The following is a 21132-nucleotide window of genomic DNA, read 5'->3' as shown; positions in this document are numbered from 1 at the left end:
TTTTTCGCTTGTTTGTTTACGCTCATAGTGATGTGGTTGTTTTTTTTTTTTCTTTTTTCAGGCACCAGGAATTCTTAAAGGACTGTCCCAGCGGCTTCATGACAAAGTCGGTGAGTGCTGCTTTATTTTTCCTTTGAACACCCAACAATGATAGTGCATTCAGTTGCACCGAATGCACGATGTTGGTACAGCCAGTTGCCTAGAACGTAGTATTAGCTCATGGTCATGCGAGGAGGTGTTTACCTACAGCTGCTGCTTCGCCTAGTTTTGCGCAGAGGCTCCAGGCTTTCCCTCTCTGGCTTACCTATCTCTTTTACCATCCTTTCTCACCTTTCTCTTCTCCAATCTTTCATCCCTCCTGCTTCCCCTCCCCAGCACTGAGTTCTTGCAGGTGAGCCCCCAGATGGGCTCAATAATATCCCCAGTGCACTTCCTTTCCTTTACACCCGAACTACCATCTCTCTTGCTTTCTCTTGTTTACCTACAGAAAACTTAGTCCTTTCAATTGTCCTTTATATCAGCCGTAGCCCTAGTTTCAACTTCGTAAATTTTCTGTGAATTCTTCCTATTGACCTGAGGCGCTTTTTGTTACGCTTTCAGCTCTGTCACGTGCTCCCGGCTTGCGAAATGCCCGTGTGGGCCTTCTCATTCTTGGCATTTCGTATCGTGTCAACGGCTCCAGTTTTAGATCTGCTTGTCCATGCAAATGGCACCAAAGAAAATGATGCACTTTTACACCGAAGCTGTCACACTTTTGTTGGTCAGTGGTTTTCGTCGGTCTCCTGGTGTAGAAAAGAAAGCAGAAAGGATGTGGAAGTGAAGAGAATGAACGTGACACTGCCGCTCATGGACCCCTGGAGAGCAAGAAAAAAATGAGTGCCGTTCTACTTTGTGAAGGATGACCAGAAAAGCTAGGAGCATTGAAAAAAGTGCAGGAAAGGAAATACGTTTGTTTCAATTTGGAATTGAGCATACTTCCTAGCTAATTAGCTAAAACGTCAGGGCTTCAAACAAAACAACCTGCAAAAAGCTCACCCATTTCTCCTTTCGTATTCATTTACAGTTTGATCATCCGGCTACAAAATCTCCAATTGATGCCCTGTGATTTTCCCCACTGGAACAACTACCACTGCTTTTCTTTACCGTGATCTTAACTGCTTGTGCGGTATTCGGTGGCTTCTGGTAATAATCGGTGCTGTTGGTGTCTCAAACAGGGTGCTAACACGTAGTTAAATAGAACTTTGCCAACGGAGGCTGCTCTGAGTACACGACCTCCACAGAAAATATCATAAATTAAAAATGTGTAAAAGGGCACTGGTGCTCGGGTGGCAAGCACAGGCGCAACCACCATATTCTCTACATTGTGAGTGTTCGCTGAATTGAGCATGTGGTATTACGTAGACGACCGGCGACATGCAGGTGAATATCCGAGCTCGCAGAGGTAGTGTGGTTTGCGGACGGTGTGTTTTGAAAAGCAAAATAACATATCAGTGTATGGTGAGCAGCTTGGAACGAACACACAACAAGCGAAAACAACCCAAGCGAGTCTGAAAGCTGCTACCACATAGGAGATGATGTTCATTTGGTAACCAGTAATGCTGAGTGCTGGTATCGACGGGCTGTCCGTTGCTCAAATGACCTCGTTACGTTTGCCACTGGCTATTTTGAACAGGGTGTCCCAGCTATCATGCACCAAGATTTTAAAAGAGAGCAATGGCGTTACTCGAAGAAAACCTAGCCCATAATGTTTCCAGTACAGTGGCGCAGCTACCAGTAAATGTTTCGCTAATGAGATTTTAATTCTACCGTAGAATTCCACCCACGTCATTCTCTGAATGATTTTTTAAAGGAGGCAACAGCCAACAACCGAGCCCAAGAGCGTTGTTGCCATCATTATGACCGCGAGATCGGAGCGTCTGCAAGCACTACTGCTGTACTGAGTTGAAGCTCGTTCTATCTATCGTTCAGCCGAAGTTGCAGCTGCAGGGTATATCCTCGTCAGAACCGGTGCCTGTCGGCGACGCCGTCCTCTATGCCAGCAGGCTAGTATTGGCAGCCCTGGAGCAGCGCCACAACCGCTCAAAGCTATAGCTGTGCGCCGCTAAAAGCATAGGGCGACCCCGCCAGTGCCTCGTCTGGTGCCTCAGACGGACAGAGATAGCTGTCACCGTCACCCAGCGTTGGCCTTCAGTGCCTTTGTTTGCATAACGTATGCGGTAGACTGGCATTTTTCGCACAACTTACCATCGGGCACTACGCATTCTATGTGGCCAAATAGGCAACATCTACCACCAGTGCCCTGACCGTGAAATTTGGCTTCGCTGATTTTCTGCCGTGGCTCCTCGTGCAGATTTTCCCGAGGCTCGGCGTGGATTTTCTTCGGGTGAAACCGTGCCGCAGTTTAAGCCAACCTTGCTGCCATACAAGGCCCCCTAACCGAACCGTCGATTCCGGTCATCGCATGTAGGGGACGATGGCCTAGACGTCGCGACTATGGAGGCATACTGCAAGATACCCAAGCCCTAGGCGGCAACACCAAAATCAGTATTCTCGGGAGGCAGGGCTGCTGACAACATACCTTTGCAAGCACGTCGAAATCCCGTTATGCCGCCCGCATAAAACATGACGACGAGAGTGACTGTCGCCCAAATGAGAAGTGCGGACCTTGTCGTTTTTCTAGACGGACATGAAGTGGTTTCGTATGTCAATATCAGCGCAGACTACACCATAATAAATCCTCACTGGTTAGCTAAAAAAAGTGAAGGTACCGCGGTCGAGGCTCCGACTTCTAACCGCTTGAGGAAACCTAATAGCGCGTGAGGGAAAGTGTACTACCAGGCCAGCCATAGGTGACTGTCATTCCCTCCAGCATTTTCGGTACTCGCTGAGTGCTGCAGGCATCTTTCTTACGGTGTTAAAATTGTTAAGTAACTACCGCATTCATCGATGTAGAGCGAACGATTGAAAACATCCTCTCCGAGACGTCGCCAGCCACAACAGAGAGAACGTCATGCACCTTTGCGCGGTATTAAAGATGACGTCAGCAATCCGTCATGCCCCCGTGCTAGTTTCCGTAACTCCATCGTGTGCTACACTTTTGACGCCATCATAGAGCGTATCGTTCCGTTTTTCCTTGATCATGGCATCGCAGTTTCTCGATGCGGGCTGCGCCTGAACGACGGCCAGGCAGAATTGCTCCTCGAAAATTTCCTAAACACGATATACAACTTTGTGTACTCTCGGATTTCTGAAGTACCCTTTGATAATCTATTCAACAATATTCCAGCCCCCGAAGACGTTTTTAATCCAAAAAGGGAGCAATATATTGAGAGTAAACGTACCAATTTTGGGATACACGACGTCAGCGGTGACAGAATGGGCGAGCATTAAAACCGAGGTCTGTTAATTCTCGCCCATCGTGCGCTAATGAAGTAGAGCCGCATTAGCATTTGATTACCCGATCAAACGGAATCAGTAGAACCACTGCAGTCACCGAGTCATGCTTCATGTTGAGGGCTTTTATCGGCGGGCGCAAATCGCACAAACAAATTCCTGAAAGGTCATATGAACTCGGAGAGAAAGGGTTCGCCACTGCTTGACCGGTTTCGCTTGACGTTTTGCTTCTTAGTGTTTGAAGTTTGCTCTAAAGATGCCCTAAATATGCTTCCGAAGGCCGCCAATTCAATCACGCAATCGCTGGAGAACCCCTTCACGACAACGCATACCAAATATTAAACCTCCGAGCAAAGCAGGAGCCGCACAAACATGCAATAGAGATCCTTTCTTTTTTTCCAGTTTACCTACGGGTCCTCGTCGCCATGTTGCCGCGCTCTGACGTGCGGCACAATGCTCTGACGCAGCCTTATGACGCAAGAAGCACTGAACAGTACGGTACCGCTATTGGTGGGTCCCTTTAAATGCTCTAGCTAATCAGCGTTCCCAGCTCTGGGGAAGCGCGGGTGTACGCCTCAGCGAGCGGCGCTCCTCCACCGGCTGCCCGGCTTATCTTAGTATGTACGAATGTCGACCGTCGTCATTTGTCATACGAGCTTCTCTGAGTTAGTAAATATAGCGCGTCGTTTACAAGGTATGAATAACGGTGAAAAACAAGGAGAGTCTCTGCAGAAAGAAACGCCGCTACATGGGCGACCGCGGCAAGGATCTGCCTGCAAGGTTGACAAGGATCCCACCCTGCGGTGTATGCACGGTACGGCGGACACCGCAGCTGGTAAAACTTGCCACCCCCCGCCATAGCCGAACTATTGCTGAAAATCAATTTATAAATGCGTGAGAGGGGGTTATAGTGCAGTGAAAGGTTGCACGGGTAATCGTCGTCGGCATGGCTTCGCAAAGCGGTGACTGAAAATCTGTGGCGATGGGAACGAAACCTTCTCTGCGCAACGACAGCACCGCACACAGGAACGCTAGCGGGCCGCTTGTCGTCGGTGGAAATCTTCAATTACTGCTGTGAGTGAGCATGCTGTGTTTGGGACCCCCTACCTGGCCTTCAAACACGCGTTTCCGCTATTTTAAAACTGACGTGGTGACGCGACCACGGCCGAGGAGCATGGCCACACGTCAGTTCGATGCGGGCTGACCACCCACCGGGCCCGCTCACAGTAGCGGCTGTAGTAGGCTGAGTATGGCCGTCGACTGCAAAAAAAAAAGCGTGACGTACCGCCGAGCGGAGCCAAAGGCTGTGCGCATCTGGAACTTTGCGCTGTTTCTTTAGGTTGTCTTGCGCCTCGTCGGTGACGCTACAGCTTGCACAGTGCTTTGGAGGCGCGAGGGTAAAAGATCCAGGCCTTATTGCTGGCCATTTTCAATGACCGATAACACGGCTAATACTCAAAGCTTTTAAACCATCTTTTTTGCGGCAAAACTTTCCTTGGACAGTACTGCAGCGATCGCGCACGGAAACTTGCCACCTTTCGAACCCTGTTTGGGGCCCCTTTAAAATTGACGGCCTTGTTGTTGGGTCAATGCAGTCTTTTGGATGAACCAAATCATTATTTTGTTTTTATAACACTAAAAGCTACTGACTCTCGGTGTTTTCGGTGAACACGGCCAGCACGCTGTTTGTATATGGGTGTGGCACCTTTGCTAACACACTGACGCCAACGGCAGATTTAGTGCATCGCCTACCGCGGACCCCGATGGGAGGCCTAGCAGCTGTCGCGATTCCTCTCTGAGCGCCCCGCGTGAACCATGAGCCCTGGGCCGTTACCGCATATTTAATCTCGCCTGGCCCCGCTGCAGCGACGTGTACGTCCAGCACTGGCGAGCTTCATGGGCTACAGCGCCACCGCGGAATGCAATTTGGTCCGCTCGCCGCAGCGCCTCTAATGACACTAGGCCGCGCTGTAGGTTAGTGATCGATGGTTTTGCAATTAGGCCCTTACGCTGGCACTCATTGGTTTTCCCGTCGGCGCCGCACCGTGCTGAGGAGCCCGGCGCTTCGCGCGTAAACGGCGCTTGCCTTCGCCGAATGTACGGTGGTGTGGCACCATCGGGATTGTGGTTATTTCGACCGTCTGCTTCGGTAATCCTTTCCTACCTTCTGTACATCGCTTTTTGCGCGTTTTTTTTTTCTTGTTCTTTCAGAGACTCTCGTGTAGAGAGTTTTGCAATTTCAGCTCACCGAAGAAACCCGTAGAGGGTATGGTGAATGCCTTTTCACACTCCGCCTATATATATCGTGATTTATGTATGCGTCCCCCACGCTGCAGCTGCTTGAGACCTAGTATTGATCCTGTTTTCTTCTCACTTTTTTCTGGTTTACTTAATTTTGTCTGCATGCACCGCTGTGCGTTCCACAAGAGGGAGTTTCTCGTTGTGAATTCAGCTGGCGACAAACATCTATCGCCACAACCGAGATGGTTTGCCCTATCGATCGCGCAAAAAATGTACTGGTTTAAAAAAAATAAAAAAATGTATGTCTTCGGACGTCAGAGGACTTAGTAATGAAGGTAAACTGTTCTTTGGAAACCAGTGGTAGCAGAGAGTAAAGTTGTATTGATGGGGCTTAGCTGCTGTTGGAGGCCGTTTCCCTCTGTCGAGCGGCATAAACCTGAGACGTAGGAAGCAGGCGTCCACGTCTATATGTTGAGTTAGGTGTCGGTTTGTCCAAAGTAAAGAAAACAGCACAAATGCAGGACGCAAGAGACGCAACACCCACATAAGAGTGCACTTTATAAAGGAAACGTATTCTTGAGCCTTGCTAAAAATTTTGCGTTCATCGCGCGGCTGCTACGCCTGAGGTATGATATGCGCTGTAGGTGGTGGCTTGAATATGATTGGTTGCCAAATATGCCCCACAAGATCGCGCACATGGACTCCTTAGGCACGAGGTAGCCATCACACTCGCCCAAACTTCATTAATTCCTACTCATCAACACATGCAGTGCTTTTGTGAAAAATAACGTACTCAGGATCGCACATACGCCGCACTACTACCGAACGATGAATCATAACCACTGGCCGAACACTTGCTGCCTGGATCGGAAATGAGTGCGGCTTTCCTCTACATGTTTTATTGGCCTTAATCTTGCTTGGCAGGCATAAAAGTACTTCAGCACGGATCGAATATTGTGCCGTATTTAAGAACAGTAAGGTATGAAAATGAAAAAGTGCCGGTTGCTAACTACACCAGGTACTTGTGACATGTTAAGCACGTCAAACGGACCCATACGCTTGACCCCATATCCACACATGACAACTACCTAATGTGGAGTCGGCTGACCGCATCAGGGCGAATGCTTGCTTAGCTAGACAAATTTGGATGGAGTCAACAAACGAAGGATCCAACGGAGATATGTTATAGTGCGTAGGCGCAGGTTTGTTTTTCAAGCTCTGTTAGGACACTTCCATTTGCTCATGATGTTTTGGTTATGCCAAGACTGGTTCTGTAGGGCGGGAGGTGGTCCATTCTTTTTTTTTAACGCGTGGGAATTATAGAGACAGCCTTAGCAATTTTCCCGCGTGCTAAAAGGCCTCCTGAAATGAAATCCTGGGTACGCTGCTGCATCCAGGTATTTTTTTGCAGTTGATGGATCACTACAGACGAAATGCTGGAGTCCGGAAGTCTGAAACACTTAAAAAGGTGCCGCCAACAGGTGCTAGAGAAGGCTAAAGTACCGTTTTTGGTGGAGCCGTGTCCTGCGCAAGTGCGCACCGACGATACACTGGCGTCGACAGTCGTCCGTGCCGAGGCTGAGATGTCGAGCTGTCCGCGCTCAATCGATACCCTACACTCGTGTCCCTCATGTAAAGCCTTGAAATGTTCCTTTGTCGAAACCGTTGCCCCGCATGACCGCCTCTTCTCGTGTTCGCTTGTTTCTATTGTTCGTGTGGTTTTTGTGCCTTCAGTTTAGCGCACCACCATTTTTCTCGGTGCTGGGTATGGAGTTGACGCATTCGGGTCCCTCTACCAAGGTGCTCAACGGGATGTAGATTTACCCTTTGGACGCACTAGTTTAGAAAAGCGGCACAATCAGACGCCTACATTGAGAAGCTTCTCGCTAGCGAAGCCCTTTTAATGGGCTGCTCATCTTCGAACAATCGATTATAAAAATCCATTTAGATAAAAGAAAAACGGAAACGTGACTGAACGTTCTCAAAGTGAAAGGTTCGGACACTCTATAAACAGAAAACAAAATCTTCTATAAAAGTAGCAATGCGTGGGGGCCACTCACACAACGCGAGAAGTGGTGCGCCGTAGCTGGCGAAGTTTTCGAACCTTCTGTATACTTTGGAGAGAAACGTTTGGAACCCGGGGGAACAATCCCAGTCACGCACGAGGGCCGGCCGCTCGGCGAGCATTCTATCAAGCATGCAGGCAGTTAAAGGGACCCTGAAAACTTTTTTCAAGTTTTTGCGATGTCTTCAATGCTTGCAGAACGTAGTAAACCGACACATCCCAATACGTAGATTAGTAAGTCGCAAAGCACCTCAGCCAAAGAATTACTGCTCTATGCCCTCAGATAACTTAGAAGCTTCGAAACTTAGGGTCCCAAAGTCTGCGGACTCTGGGACCATCTTTTGTATATTAATATGTTTTTATTCCTTTACAGGGAAATAAATTTGATTTTGAATTTGAAAAAAAAAAAAAAAGCTTGACCAAAAGATTTTTCTTTTTCTTTCCCGGTTTTGACGTTCTTCGAGCGCTGGAATTACGTGATTACAATTGTGTAGCAGCTCTTGGCCGGCTTTCGTTCAGTTGCAATAATAGCGAGTTTTAGCTAACGTTTTTCAAGGTCAGCTCCGCTCGGATAGGAAGCGGGAGCGCCACTGCGCATGCGTGGCGCCCTTGTCTAGGAACGGATTGGCTCCGGTTACTCCGTGGCTCCGGTTGCGCCGAACGGGCCGGCGATACCGGAGCGACCGTCGAAAAGGTCAGCTAAATCTCTCTAATGAACGCACTCGATAACCACTTTAAAAAAATTCCCGCGCCTTCCCGCGAGGGGAACACGAGTAAATGCAGAGCATTGGGGGTCGTTAACGCCGCGTAAAGTCGCGTTAGGGTGGGTAGTTGGGTCGTAGTTGCGTTGGTGTTGGTTTGGGGTAGAGAGAGGAGAGCAAAGTCGCGTTAGGGTGGAGCGAGCGTCAACCAAGGAAGGAAGGAGCAACGCAGTGACTGAAGCTCGAGCGACCGCTAGCCGCTTTATATTTGCAGTGCGTGCAGTAGAGGGAGAGCAGTCCGGGGGGAGAGCGCGCATGCGCAAGGAGCGCGCGCCCTTCCACGCCCCACCGCGCTGCTATCACGCACCTGTTACGCCCAGACCGCGACGGAGCGAACGGGCTGACTACGACGCATGCGCGCGCCAGCTACTGTTGAGAGAGAGGAGGGAAGGAGGAGAGGCGCACCTGCTGCGGACACGGAGCGGTGGACGCCGTCCGACGCAGGAAGAGGCGAGGCTAAGAAATGCTCTGCATTTAAAAGAAAGCCACCAAAGCTAAGCACAAACGGAAGGGGTTGTATCTGTTGCGACGAGCAAATCCCGCAGTGCCGCTCCGTACTGGCGATGACTATAGCTTTGTCAGCGCTTCCAGACGCGAAAAAAAGAGTGAAAGCATTTATCAGAAGATTCCCTTGATGTGGGCACTCTGGGGCGGACATGCCAGTGCAGCCTGGGAAGAATCTGGGCCTGCTGCCATAGCGATGCGCTTAAAAGTTGGCTGGTTTGCTAGATGCTACGCTTAATAGCGAAAATATTTCACAGAAACTGAAAAACAGGTCACTGACCAAGTCAGAAAACAAACGACATTTTGGGAGTGCTACGGCTTCTCTGTTGGCGCGTTTCCACGGCGCTGGTATTTATTGAAATAAATAAATGCTTTTCGAACGTTAGATCGGTTGTTACGGGAATGCCGCAGTGCAGCATTGTTGGGCCCTTCTTTTCTTGTATTACATCAAACTTGATGTTAATCTTAACATAAAATGCGATTTTGCCATTTATTCCGATGATTGTAGAGTGTTGGAAACGACTAACAGGCATAACAGAACTATCAAGCACACTTTGACACGAGCTAAACAATTAATCTGAAATGAACAGCCTTTTTTCTCAACAAATCCTAGACAAATTGTGTTTTATAGCGGGCTCGAACCACAACTCTTACCGTACCGAACAACATTATTCTGGGCCAATATACGGTACAACTTGAAAGGTCGGTGAAAATACTAGGGGTCGTATTGATTTGATTGATGGATTGATTGATTGTGGGTTTAACAAGCCGACGCAACGCAGGCAACGAGGCGCGCCGTAGTGGAGGGTTCCGGATTAATTTGGACCATCTAGGGATCTTTAACGCGCGCCGACTAGGGGTCGTATTTACGGAACACGTGTACTGGAAATATCATGTAGACTTGAGATGCTCGAAAGCTCGCAAAACTGTCGCAATTATAATCCGACATTGGTATTTCCGCCCTTTTCAAATATAAAATATTTTTCGCAGCTCAATTGTTGCACGATGATATGGGGAAATGCAACTGCGAATAATGTAAACAAACTTACAGCTTTGCAAAGAAGGCAGTTCAGGAAATAGAAATGTTCCCTATAATGTGCACATGGAGGAACTATTTAAAAAACATAGGACTGTCCGCGCATTTCAACTGTATATTCATAAACTAACTCGAAATTATAAAAATGCAGTACAAGGACAACCACTAGCATTTTCAGAATAGGTTACACTATAAAAATGTTCTCGCCATACTCCGATCGATGTCGCGTTCCTTGGCATGTTCCCTTTTCAGGCACTGAATATGGGCGCCAGAGGTTATGCCATACGTTACTCAATGTACTCAATAAGCTCAATGAGCAAAACATACAACCTGTAACCCTAAGTTATAGAGGAATTTTGTAACTGTATTCGTAGAAAAAAAATGACTCCCATCCCGCCCTTGGAAAGTGGATGTCCAGCGAAGCTGTTATAAACCACTGCAAATTCTGAAAGAGCTAGTGCATGAAATGTTCCTCGTCGTCTCGGCAGGCTCGTCGCATGTGCTGGGCTTCTGTGGCGCAAAACGCTGGGTCCTGCCTAACCTGACGCATGCGCTCGGCATCTTGGACAAGAACTGCTCTATTTAGTGACCCTAGTCCGGCCTAGCCTTCCAAAATAACCTGCAAACATATTGTTTACCAGGAACACAAGGGGGAAGGTCCAATTATTCCCCGGCGCCTTATCATCCATAATGCGGTTTCGATGCTTGTTTTCTGGCTTTTTAAAACGAATACTGAGCTCATGCTTGATTGATTGTGGGGTTTAACGCGCCGACGCAACGCAGGCGATGAGGCGCGCCGTAGTGGAGGGCTCCGGATTAATTTTGACCACCTGGGGATCTTTAACGTGCGCCGAAATCTCGTACACACGGGCGTTTTTGCTTCTCGCCTCCATCAGAAAAGCGGCCGCCGCGGCCGGGAATCGAACCCGCGACCTCGTGCTCAGCAGCGCAACACCTTAGCCACTGAGCCACCGCGGCGGGTCTGAGCTCATGCTGTATCACTGATTAGCTTGACACATGCATAGCGTTTCTTAGTAAGTATACTAGAGAGGAAACTGCGCCTTGTAAGCCATGTCGTCGCGACCGGGTTCATGGGAAGCCCTCCCTTTTGGATTGGGCTTGGCATGACAATTGTATTCTTAAGCGGTTTTTCGGATTTCCTTTCTTCACTATGCATTAAAACCTTTACAAGCTACAAGGAAGCCGAAATCCTCCCTGTTCTGTGGTAGCCGTGTTCGGTGAAACAGCAGGCAGTGCGTGATCGCACCTGACGTGGCTCATGCCGCAGTCGAAGGACGCATGACTGAGCGGGTAATATGCCGCCGCGACATTTTTAGCCGACGAAAAGAAGAAACAAGACGTACTTCGACGAAGACAAGATACGACCACGGGAATATGACTGATAAGGGCGCTTGTATCCGTCCTATCTTGTCATCGTGCAGCGCCACGTTTTCTTTTTTCTTGTTAAACTAGTTACCGGTCGGTGCACCGGTTCACCACGAAGGCAACGTTTTAATCGGCACGCCCAAAAAACTTTTCAAACTCTTCAAGCAACTTATTATTTGCAATAATTATACAATAATAAAATCAGAGTCTCTAATGAGTTTCCCCCCCCCCCCCCAAATATTAATCTTGTTCTTTGGCCGGCGGAATAACAGGCACAACTGTTCCCGCAAAAATAAGCTTTACTTCCTTTTTCTTAGTTTTAAAACAGCCTGTTCTTATTTTCCACTTACATAATTGCACACTATTTTTCGCGTTTTTGTGGCACTTTGTTTAAATTTGAGGTCACTAAAACGTTTCAATTCAGGCCAATGATGAAACTAAGGCGAGCACAATGTATAATGGCGGTCCATGACGGCACAGACGGCCTTCATGTGAGCCCCATACATGCTAGTGCCAGATTCCTCTCTAGTGTATATTGTAAGAAACTCTATGGACACATGTACTCGGCGTCTTAGGCGAGAACTGCTCGGCCCTGCGAGAACCGCGGTCACCGTTTTTTTTTTTTTTAACCTTTCGAACTATGCGTGAAAAGTAAAACAATTGACCTGAAGCTGAACTGAAAGTCGCCGAAGAATGTGTTTTCCCACAGTTACGCACTATCGAAGTAGTGCGTCCTGATACCGACGGGTTAGAAAACTCAGCCTTGCCCGACCGCGGGCAGCATAGCATAGATGGCGGGCGTGGCTTCAGTAATAATATCGGTGTCTATTTCTCCCTTATGTATTACTCGAACTCATTCGATTTCTGAATTTTTCGCTGCTCAATTCAGCCTTTTTTAGTTAACGCGCATGCAGTAAGCACTCTTCGAACGACGACGGTTAGCTGATCAGTACCAACTACTTCGTTTGGGCAGTCGCGCGTTTGATGCATATACAATTACAAGTTCCGAATTAGCTTGTAAGCCAACCTAAAAACATCGCTTGCGGAGTTCGGCATGTCTACGGGTGGAAACAATAACCTGGACGGAAATGCGTTGTTACCTCCAATTACGTTTCTCAAAAGGAAGGTGCAACGTGTGCGTGTACTACGAATGTGTATTGAATAACTGTCAGAGAATTTTTACTGGTCTGATGTTTAACACACCAGCGCCCCTCAAATGGCGCTACTCTACCCCAGCAAATTTAATATAACCTAGTTACATCCGCGAAGCAATATGACCCACGCGGAAAAAAAGGGGAATTACAACTCCCATTAAACTCCACGTCACGCGAATAATTGACTTCGTAACATTACAGCTCCTGCATCGGATAGATGTCCCAGAAGAAACATACTCCTCCACCCGTTATGCCATGTCCCGAACGGGCCGTTAGCGAAATACTTCTGAAAGTGGTGTGACTCCCCGAGCGACGCAGGGCTCCCCACAGATCCAGGGTGCCGCGGTGGGGTCCTCAATGCCGGCGTATTCATTCAGCAATTTGTCATTACTGCTTTCGCATTCCCTGCATCATAAGAAGTAATTGGGTGTCCCCGCAGTTTTTTTTTTAAATTACGCCTCGCATTAAGGCCGAGATGTAGCTTCGTCGCACAAAATACAATAAAGATAGCAAGAAAACTTCGCGCTTTGGTCTAATGACAACTTGCTTGTTCAGTAGCCCATATCTACAAGAAAAGCTGTATACATATTCCATGTCGTGCACTTTCAACCCGCCTTCAAACCTGTATTATGGCGGAACAATTACGGCGCGCACTTCAAGAAAAATGGGAGCGGGTTTCGATTCCAGTGGTTGCAACGCTGGAATTTTAAGGCGTAGCGTTAAAATCCCTGCGTCGTAGAAAAGCCGGCGTAGTCAGCGCCACTGAGGTTACGTGACCTTGACCGAACGAGTGCGAACGCGTCTCACCTCGGCTCCGTGAAAATGCTTTCTTTTGGTGCGGAAGAATTTCGCCCAGGCATCTAAATTTGTGAGTACTTATTCAGTTAAGTCTCCGGCACCGTCCGGTGAAGGAATTTTAAAATTCCGACCATTTTTCGGCATTTTACGCCAGTTTAAAGTTTTGAAGCGGTCGGCCGACAGCTAACCCTATCGAGGCCGTGAGGCCTAGCGACGACTTCGGCCGCCATGCCGGGCTCCACGATGGCGGAGGGCGACTCGTCGTCTTCGCCGAATGCACCGAGTGACATGGAACTGTCATCGGACGTCAACCGCGAATTTGTGAGTTGTGGCGCAGGCCGCACTGTGGTTCGGGTGCGCGGGACTTCGTGCGACGAGTCGACGTCGGGTCCCTGCGCCGGGTGGACGGTCGCCACGCGACGAAGCCGTCCCAAGGAACGAAGCCCGCCTTCCTCAACAACAGCATCGACGCCGGCTAATTCGCAGCGAGCCGCGCAAACCGGTAAGCGTTCCCATCTTTCGAGAGTGCAATTCGCCGAGAAAGTCAATAAGACCGTCGCAAGATCAGCAAGGATGCCGCGCATGCCCGCCGAACATGAGAAAATCGTGGTTAGGCCTAGAGGCGGCATGGTCATCAAGAACATCGAGCCCCTTGCGTTCAACCGGGCTATGGCGGCCGCCGCCAAGGTAGACTACAATGCATTTAAGACGGATACCACATACCCGAACGTCGGACAGAACATCTTGGTAATCAGTACCCCCAGCCAAGAGCGAGCAGTGGCCTACGCCAACGTCAGAGCCATTTTCTTGCAAGGCAGACAGTATGAAATTTACGCCTACAGAGCGGCACCGGAGAACACAACGAAAGGCCTAATTTATAACATCTCGCAATCCTATTCCCAAGCGGAATTAGAAGAGTGTGTCATAAATGAGGCAAACCCCACGGCAATTGCAATCAAACGAATTGGAGAAACGAGAACGGTCGTTGTTCTCTTCGAGGGCCAGCGCGTCCCCCAATTTGTGAACTTCGCCGGCTACATGTCGCGCTGCAAGTTATACAAACAGCACCGTGAAGTCTGCCGCACTTGCGGTCAAGTAGGCCACCGCAGAGATGTCTGCCCGCGCCCGAACGTGACTATCTGCTTCGCCTGCGGGATCGTCAACCCCCCCCCCCAAGATCATGAAGCACACTGCCAGCCCAAGTGCAAGCTTTGTGGCGGGCCGCACGCTTCGGGCACGGGCAATTGCCCAAACAAGTACAAGACTCCTTACATCGAGAGGAAGCGGGAACACGAACGCAAGATGGAGGAGAGCAAGATGGCTGCCAGCAAAGGCAAGGTCACCTTCTCGAGCGGAAACTTTCCACCGCTGGGAAAGCAACAACAAGGACAACCCGGTCAAGGCCGCGATAAGAGCAAGAGCCCTGGCCGGAGCAAAGAGAGAGAGCACAGCGGCACCAGAAGACCTCCTCTCTCAGGAAAGTCATGGGCAGCCGTGGCTGCAAATAAGCAACGTCTGCGCACTGCGTCAGCCGACGCTAAAGGTCACCAGACGGCGAGACATCCCTCCTTCCAGAGAGAGGGAAAGAAGAACAACACAGAAGTTGCCGAGCTGAAAGCGCTCGTCAACCAATTGCAGGGGACGATCGCAACTCAGCAGAAAATGATCGAACAGCTCGTGCAAGCTGCAAGGACACCGCAGCTGCAGCAGCAGCAACAACCAATCTTCGGTGAGGCGAAATCCGGAGGTTGGCAGCTGGGACAGGTCCCACAACCCCCAACTCTAACCCCTCCCAAGACAACTGCGCCGGTCAATCTCCAACCACTGGCCAAAATGAGGAAACGCGCAGTCACCAGCCAGCAAGGTGACGAAGAAAGCGAAGACACCATGACGTCGGAATGCGGCAACGTCATCGACGAAGGCCGCGAAGATAACAACATTAATTACGGCGCCCGGATACGCAAACAAGGACAGCGTGTCGATAGGCTCGCGGGTCAGGTAGATAGGCTCGCGAGCCAGTTCCGGGCCCTCGATGCAAGAATGACCACCCTCGAAGATAGGGTGAACAAAGGCTTCGCCAGATTGGAACAGCTCATTGTAGAGAGATTAGGCGGCGCAAGCCCCGGGCAACAAGAAGAAACAATGTCTCCTCATAATGGCCCCTACGCATAATCTGGGCTCCATTAAGATATGGCACTGGAATGCAAATGGATACCGTAACAGACGGGCGGCACTGCAATTACTGATACAATCGATGATTTCACCTCCAGATATCATCATGATACAGGAAACACACATGGAGGAATCTCCAAAATTGCTCGGTTATCGCGCTCACGCGGTACCCCCCAGCAAGAGACCGGCCGCCAAGGGCGCCGCGCAAGGCGTGTGCACTTTCATCAAGAAAGGCATCACCTTCGTCGAGGGCGGCGACCTCTTGGCCAAGGAATCAATCCTAGAATCGTGCACCACCGAGACCGTTGTCGGCAAGAAAAGAAAAGGCACCCTTCTCGTGGTAAACGCATACAGCAATCCGCAACACCGCAGCCAAAGATTCCGCACCATCTTCCAGAAAATACTCCAGAAGGCAGCGGGGTCGCCCGCGGTCGTGGCAGGGGACTTCAATGCTCCACATCAGGAGCTGGGGTACCCTCGCACTACGGCCAAGGGCAAATCACTCCTCGAAGAAGCAGAAGCAATGGGTTTCACCTTGCTCTCAAATCCGCAACAACCGTCAAGAATTGGCACATCCACCGCCAGAGATACCACCCCGGACCTGGCCTTTGTCCTCCTCCCGCAAGGCGGCAACGTCACCTGGGAGAACACCGGCACAAATCTCGGCAGTGACCATAACATCATTGAAATTATCGTGCCCCTGGGCATGCCGGTATCGAAGATCCCGCAGCGCAAACAGCGCCTTACTGACTGGAACGCCTTCCGATCGCAAGCGCTGGCGCCGGAAATCGAGACTTTGGACGAATGGACCAGCCAACTGGCGACAGCCGTGGCACGGGCCACTGAAGAGATTGAAGGAGATGAGGACCTCCCCAACATGGACCCCAAATTAGCACACCTCATAGTAGCCCGCCGCTCGCTGCAGCAGAGGTGGAGGAAACAAAGGCAGAACAGAACCCTGCGCAAGCGAGTGGCCCAGCTCGGTCGAGAAATCGATAAGTACAGCCGCCAGCTATGTGCGCAGCAGTGGCGTGCCGTCTGCAATGAGATGGACGGACAGCTTCACGTCAGCCGGACGTGGAAGTTGCTCCGACACCTCAGGGACGAAACGCAAAGCAAATCATACCAACAGCACCGGCTGTCGCAGATTATGCACGCCGCCATCAAAGAACACGGCGAGAGCGAGGTCTGCAGACGCCTCAACGACAACTATCTCCCGGCCACGGCTCAATACTGCCACCCCGAATATCAAGGACCCGACAATCTGGACCTGGACGCTGACATACAGGAGTGGGAAGTGAGGCAAGTGCTTCAGGACCTCAACTGTAAATCGGCAGCCGGACCAGACAAAATCAGTAATAAGGCGCTGCGAAACCTCAACGACACGGGGATCGCAGCGCTGACAAGGTATTACAACCGCTGCTGGAGAGAAGGATTCGTGCCCAAGCAATGGCGCACGGCCCTCACGGTTCTCATCCCCAAGCCGAACAAACCCCCGGGGATCGACAACCTCCGGCCAATCTCCCTCACCTCCTGTATAGGCAAAGTGCTGGAGCACGTACTGAACCGAAGATGGACAGAGTTCATGGAAACAAAGGAGCTATATCCCCCCACGATGCTGGGCTTCAGAGCGAAGCTCAGCACGCAGGACGCGATGCTCATGATCCACAAGGACTTGCTGGAAGCACCCAGCAAGGTGGATAACCGCGCCATCCTCGGATTAGATGTCAAGAGTGCTTTTGACAACGTCCTCCACTCAGCCATCCTCAAGCAAGTCGAAACGCTGGGTCTGGGCAAACGCACGTACGCTTACATAAGGGCCTTCCTAACTGACAGAACCGCGCGGCTACAAGTCGGCGAACTGCAGCTGGAAGAACGCAAGCTAGGCAGCATGGGCACACCACAGGGAGCGGTGATCTCGCCCTTCCTGTTCAACCTAGTAATGATTCCGGTGGCCCGCCGCCTCAGTCAACTAGAGCACGTCCGCCACACGATATACGCGGACGATGTGACGATCTGGGTCAAGGGAGGTCCGACCGGCCGCATCGAGGAGTGCCTCCAAACTGCCGTAAGGCAGGTAGAAGAAGGTCTCCGAGGCACCGGCCTCCACTGCTCTCCCCAGAAGTCAGAACTACTGATCCTCCCCCCATCGGGACGCAACCGCAATTCGGCCGAAGCGGAAGCTGCGAAGATCAGCGTCCAAACGAGCGACGGCGCAGACATCCCCCGGGTATCCGAGATCCGGGTCCTAGGTATGCACATCAACACGGGCACGGGTAACCACGCTGCCCTGACCAAGATAACCACGAAGATCGGAATCGCCTCCCGGCTAGTCAAACAAATCACCTCGAGGAGATCCGGGTTGAGGGAAGAGAACCTTCTCCGACTTCTTCAATCCTTCGTGGTCAGCCACGTTGCCTATGTGGGCGCCTTCCACAGATGGCAGCAACACGAAAAAGACAAAATCAACGCGGCCATCAGAAAAGCCTACAAGTTTGCCCTCGGCCTGCTGGGATGCACTAGAAATAGTGCCCTAGCCGGGCTGGGGGTGCACAACACCTTGGACGAGATCAGCGAGGCCCAGCGCATCTCTCAGCTCGTCCGCCTGGGCACTACAACGACGGGCCGGAGCATCCTCCAGGCTGCTGGCATGAACCCGCTAGGAACCGCGGAAGACGCAGACGGCCCCCCTCAAGGGAAGATCGACCGACAGCTCCTTCAGGGACTGGTCGTTCATCCCCTACCGAAGAACATGCACCCCACCCACGACGTGGAACGACGCACAGCCAGGGCCAAGGCGCTGGCACACACCTACGGAGACGACCGCCATGCTTACTTCGTGGACGTCGCTCGAGTTCCTCGCAGACGACAGACGTACGTGACTGCTGTCGTGCGGGCCAGCAGCGGACAGCTGGTTAATGCCTGCAGCGTGGAAGCAGATTCGCCGGAGCAAGCGGAAGAAGTCGCCATTGCTCTGGCCCTCAAGAGCGCAAACGGGATAGGGACGATCCTGAGCGACTCGAAATCGGCAATCAAGAACTACGGAAGAGGGAGAGTGGGCCCGAAGGCGCTCAGACTTCTTCCCAGGGGACTACCAAGCCATGTGTACCTCCGCTGGTTCCCGGCCCATATGGGCCGTCTTCCCGGAGGAGTACCGAACCGGAACGAAGAAGCGGACGTCGCCGCCCGTGAGCTCGCACACCGAGTGGCGACACCCACCGATCTTCAAGTACGGCACGGGCACCTCTCCCCCAATGACGAGGAAGATGCAGAAGAAGACCAAGACCCTGTGCTCAGCTACGGTGAACTATTGCGGTGGCACCGGGAACAGAGGAGGACCTTCCCCCCTCCGCACCCGAAGCTCACCAAGCAAGAAGAAGTGACGTTACGCCGGCTACAGACGGACTCCGTCGTTACCCCGGCCCTTGCGAGACACGTCGCTCCCGGGCTCTACAAGAGTGATCTGTGCAGTGTATGCAAGACGGTTCCCGCGACTCTCGGACATCTACTGAGTGAGTGTAGTGATAGTGACACTAGCAACAGCAGTGATGGCGTGAGGCCATGTGTGCCGGATGAAATCCCGGTGGACTTCATGGGCTTGCTCCGTTCGGGTAACCACGAACTGCAACGTGCAGCCATCCAGCGGCTCGAGAGGGCCTTGGCTAGGCAAGGGCGAACGGAGGAAACTCCTAGTAGTTCGAGCCCGGCCGGCATCTCCTGAGGTCTAGCAAGACAGGGACCCCCTGCCCTGCGCGGTTTTGGGGTGCTCCCGCACGCAGGAATTATGAATAAAGTCTTTTCTCTCTCTCTCTCAGCGCCACTGAGCGTTATTAAGAAATTGGCGCGAGCAAAAAATTCCGTATCGCCTCCTTGCGGCACACATTGAAACAGTCGGGATCGTAAGTCGCTGACCAACAGCTGGCGTGCGAGCCGGAGCGGATAGTTCTCAGCGCTCGTTACGAAGGTGTAATGTCCCGTCGCCCGCGCTGGCTCCTAATACGCGTGGGATGGGGCGCACTACACTCTTCCTCACCATCGAGTACAATAGCGCAGTCGCGTTCCACGCCTAAAGGCAAAACGTAAGCGTTTTCTGTTTTCTCAAACACTCGCGTAGAAAGTATTTACTGGCGATCGCAAAAATGCACTTCGAGAGGCTTCAGTTAAAGCATCTCATGTCTAAAATAAACGCACGGCGCAGCCATCTAAGCAGAAGTTCTCGGCAAAAGAAAATGAACTAAAGACAGTGACCGAGTGATAGACATGTACCCCAACTTATTTTCTCACGCGATATTACATTTTCACGCATCTTCGGTTGGTTTTTGGCTCCGAGCATCCCGGTAGAAAATATAGCAATGCAAGGGGCCGCGTTATACTAGACACGTGGACGCTCACTTTCTAATTTATTTTCACGTTATAAACTCCACATTATGTCCTTCGTTCTCAGCATTTTGTAAGGCTAACAATTTGAGCGTAAAAGTAAAAAATTGCCAACCAAGCAAAAATCCTCATTTTTTCAACGCCTTTCAAAAAATTTGAATACTATTTTTTGGTTGACTACATGTTTCATCAGGCCATTTCTTCTCATTGACACTTCCCTTTTGTTCATCACAATAAAGGCCAGTCATAAATCATTTATTCAAAAGAAAAAGATACATTCATATATTTAAAGCGGCACACAGCTTCGGGCCTGCTAATCACAACAAACATTGAACAGAGTTCACCAGTGTGAATTCTTCTTGAAACTGTGGAGCTGTGGTTCTCTTGTGTCGGCTCGCATGTCAATGGGCGCTCGCCCGAGAACGGTAGCGCCGTCGCTGCGCAACTTCTACAGTTTGCGCACAGGAATAGGCCACTTAACGTAAGCAGCCGGAGGTTCCCTCCCATCCTCCCTCCCGCTAGGGAAAGTAGAGGAACCCGCCCCGGCTAAGGTCACTGGAAGTTCCATTGACTTTAGCCCGGCGGGACCACTGCACCTTCTATCGGTGGTTCTGTTCACCGGCTTCTGGGAGGCAGGCGGTTGCGAGACCAATGCGCCCTTTATCGGTGGTTCCCGGTACCAGCTTCTGCCCCTGCGTAACGCACGGCCTGCAGCAGACTTACGAAAAGGCTCAACTTACAATAGCCCAGCTGTTAAAAGCGGGTAACGGTGCCTATACGAGGTTGTCTAACAGGGACAATTCTGTGGACGGGATTACATGTATTCCTCTCAGCCGCGTTGCGACTACAAGACGCTTAGGTTTTGACGTGGTAGCGTTATTAGGCTCATTTTTCGGTTTCCCCGTGGCTGCTAGCCGTCCGCTATTACCCGTGCCCATCAAGTGTCCACTGAAATACGTCATTGCTACAACTGAAGCAGCAGTTTCGAGGGCGGGCCTTAATCGGGGCAACTGAAGTGTGAAAAGGAGGACAATGATACTACGGCAGAGACAAAAGAAAGGACATGCATTTTCAGCAGGTGCCGCGCCTGTACAGTGAAGATCGTTCAACGCCAAGTTGGTGATTGTATACTCGACAGACACGGTCAGCAGCCATGCCCTCAACTTCCGCCACCACATCAAACCGTCTTTCCAATCAAACATAAAACTAAAATTTCATGACCCGAAGCTGCACCTAGGCTAGGAG

General features: G+C 50.8%; 1 protein-coding gene across 1 annotated transcript in view; it reads left to right on the top strand.

Moving 5' to 3' along the window:
* LOC144164678 (frequenin-1-like) overlaps positions 1–21132 on the top strand; it is an 834816-nt gene that overhangs the window by 596868 nt on the left and 216816 nt on the right. The window contains exon 3 of the mRNA XM_077695003.1: positions 62–110. Coding sequence (XP_077551129.1) covers positions 62–110 — 49 coding nt within the window. The remainder of the gene's footprint in view (positions 1–61; positions 111–21132) is intronic.

The sequence above is a fragment of the Haemaphysalis longicornis genome, unplaced genomic scaffold, assembly GCF_048455015.1.
Source record: "Haemaphysalis longicornis isolate Haplotype H1 unplaced genomic scaffold, Haemaphysalis longicornis Haplotype H1 scaffold_1, whole genome shotgun sequence".
Taxonomy (NCBI): Eukaryota; Metazoa; Arthropoda; class Arachnida; order Ixodida; family Ixodidae; genus Haemaphysalis; species Haemaphysalis longicornis.
Note: the sequence above shows the minus strand (reverse complement) of the source record. Positions and strands in the feature narration are given on the sequence as shown.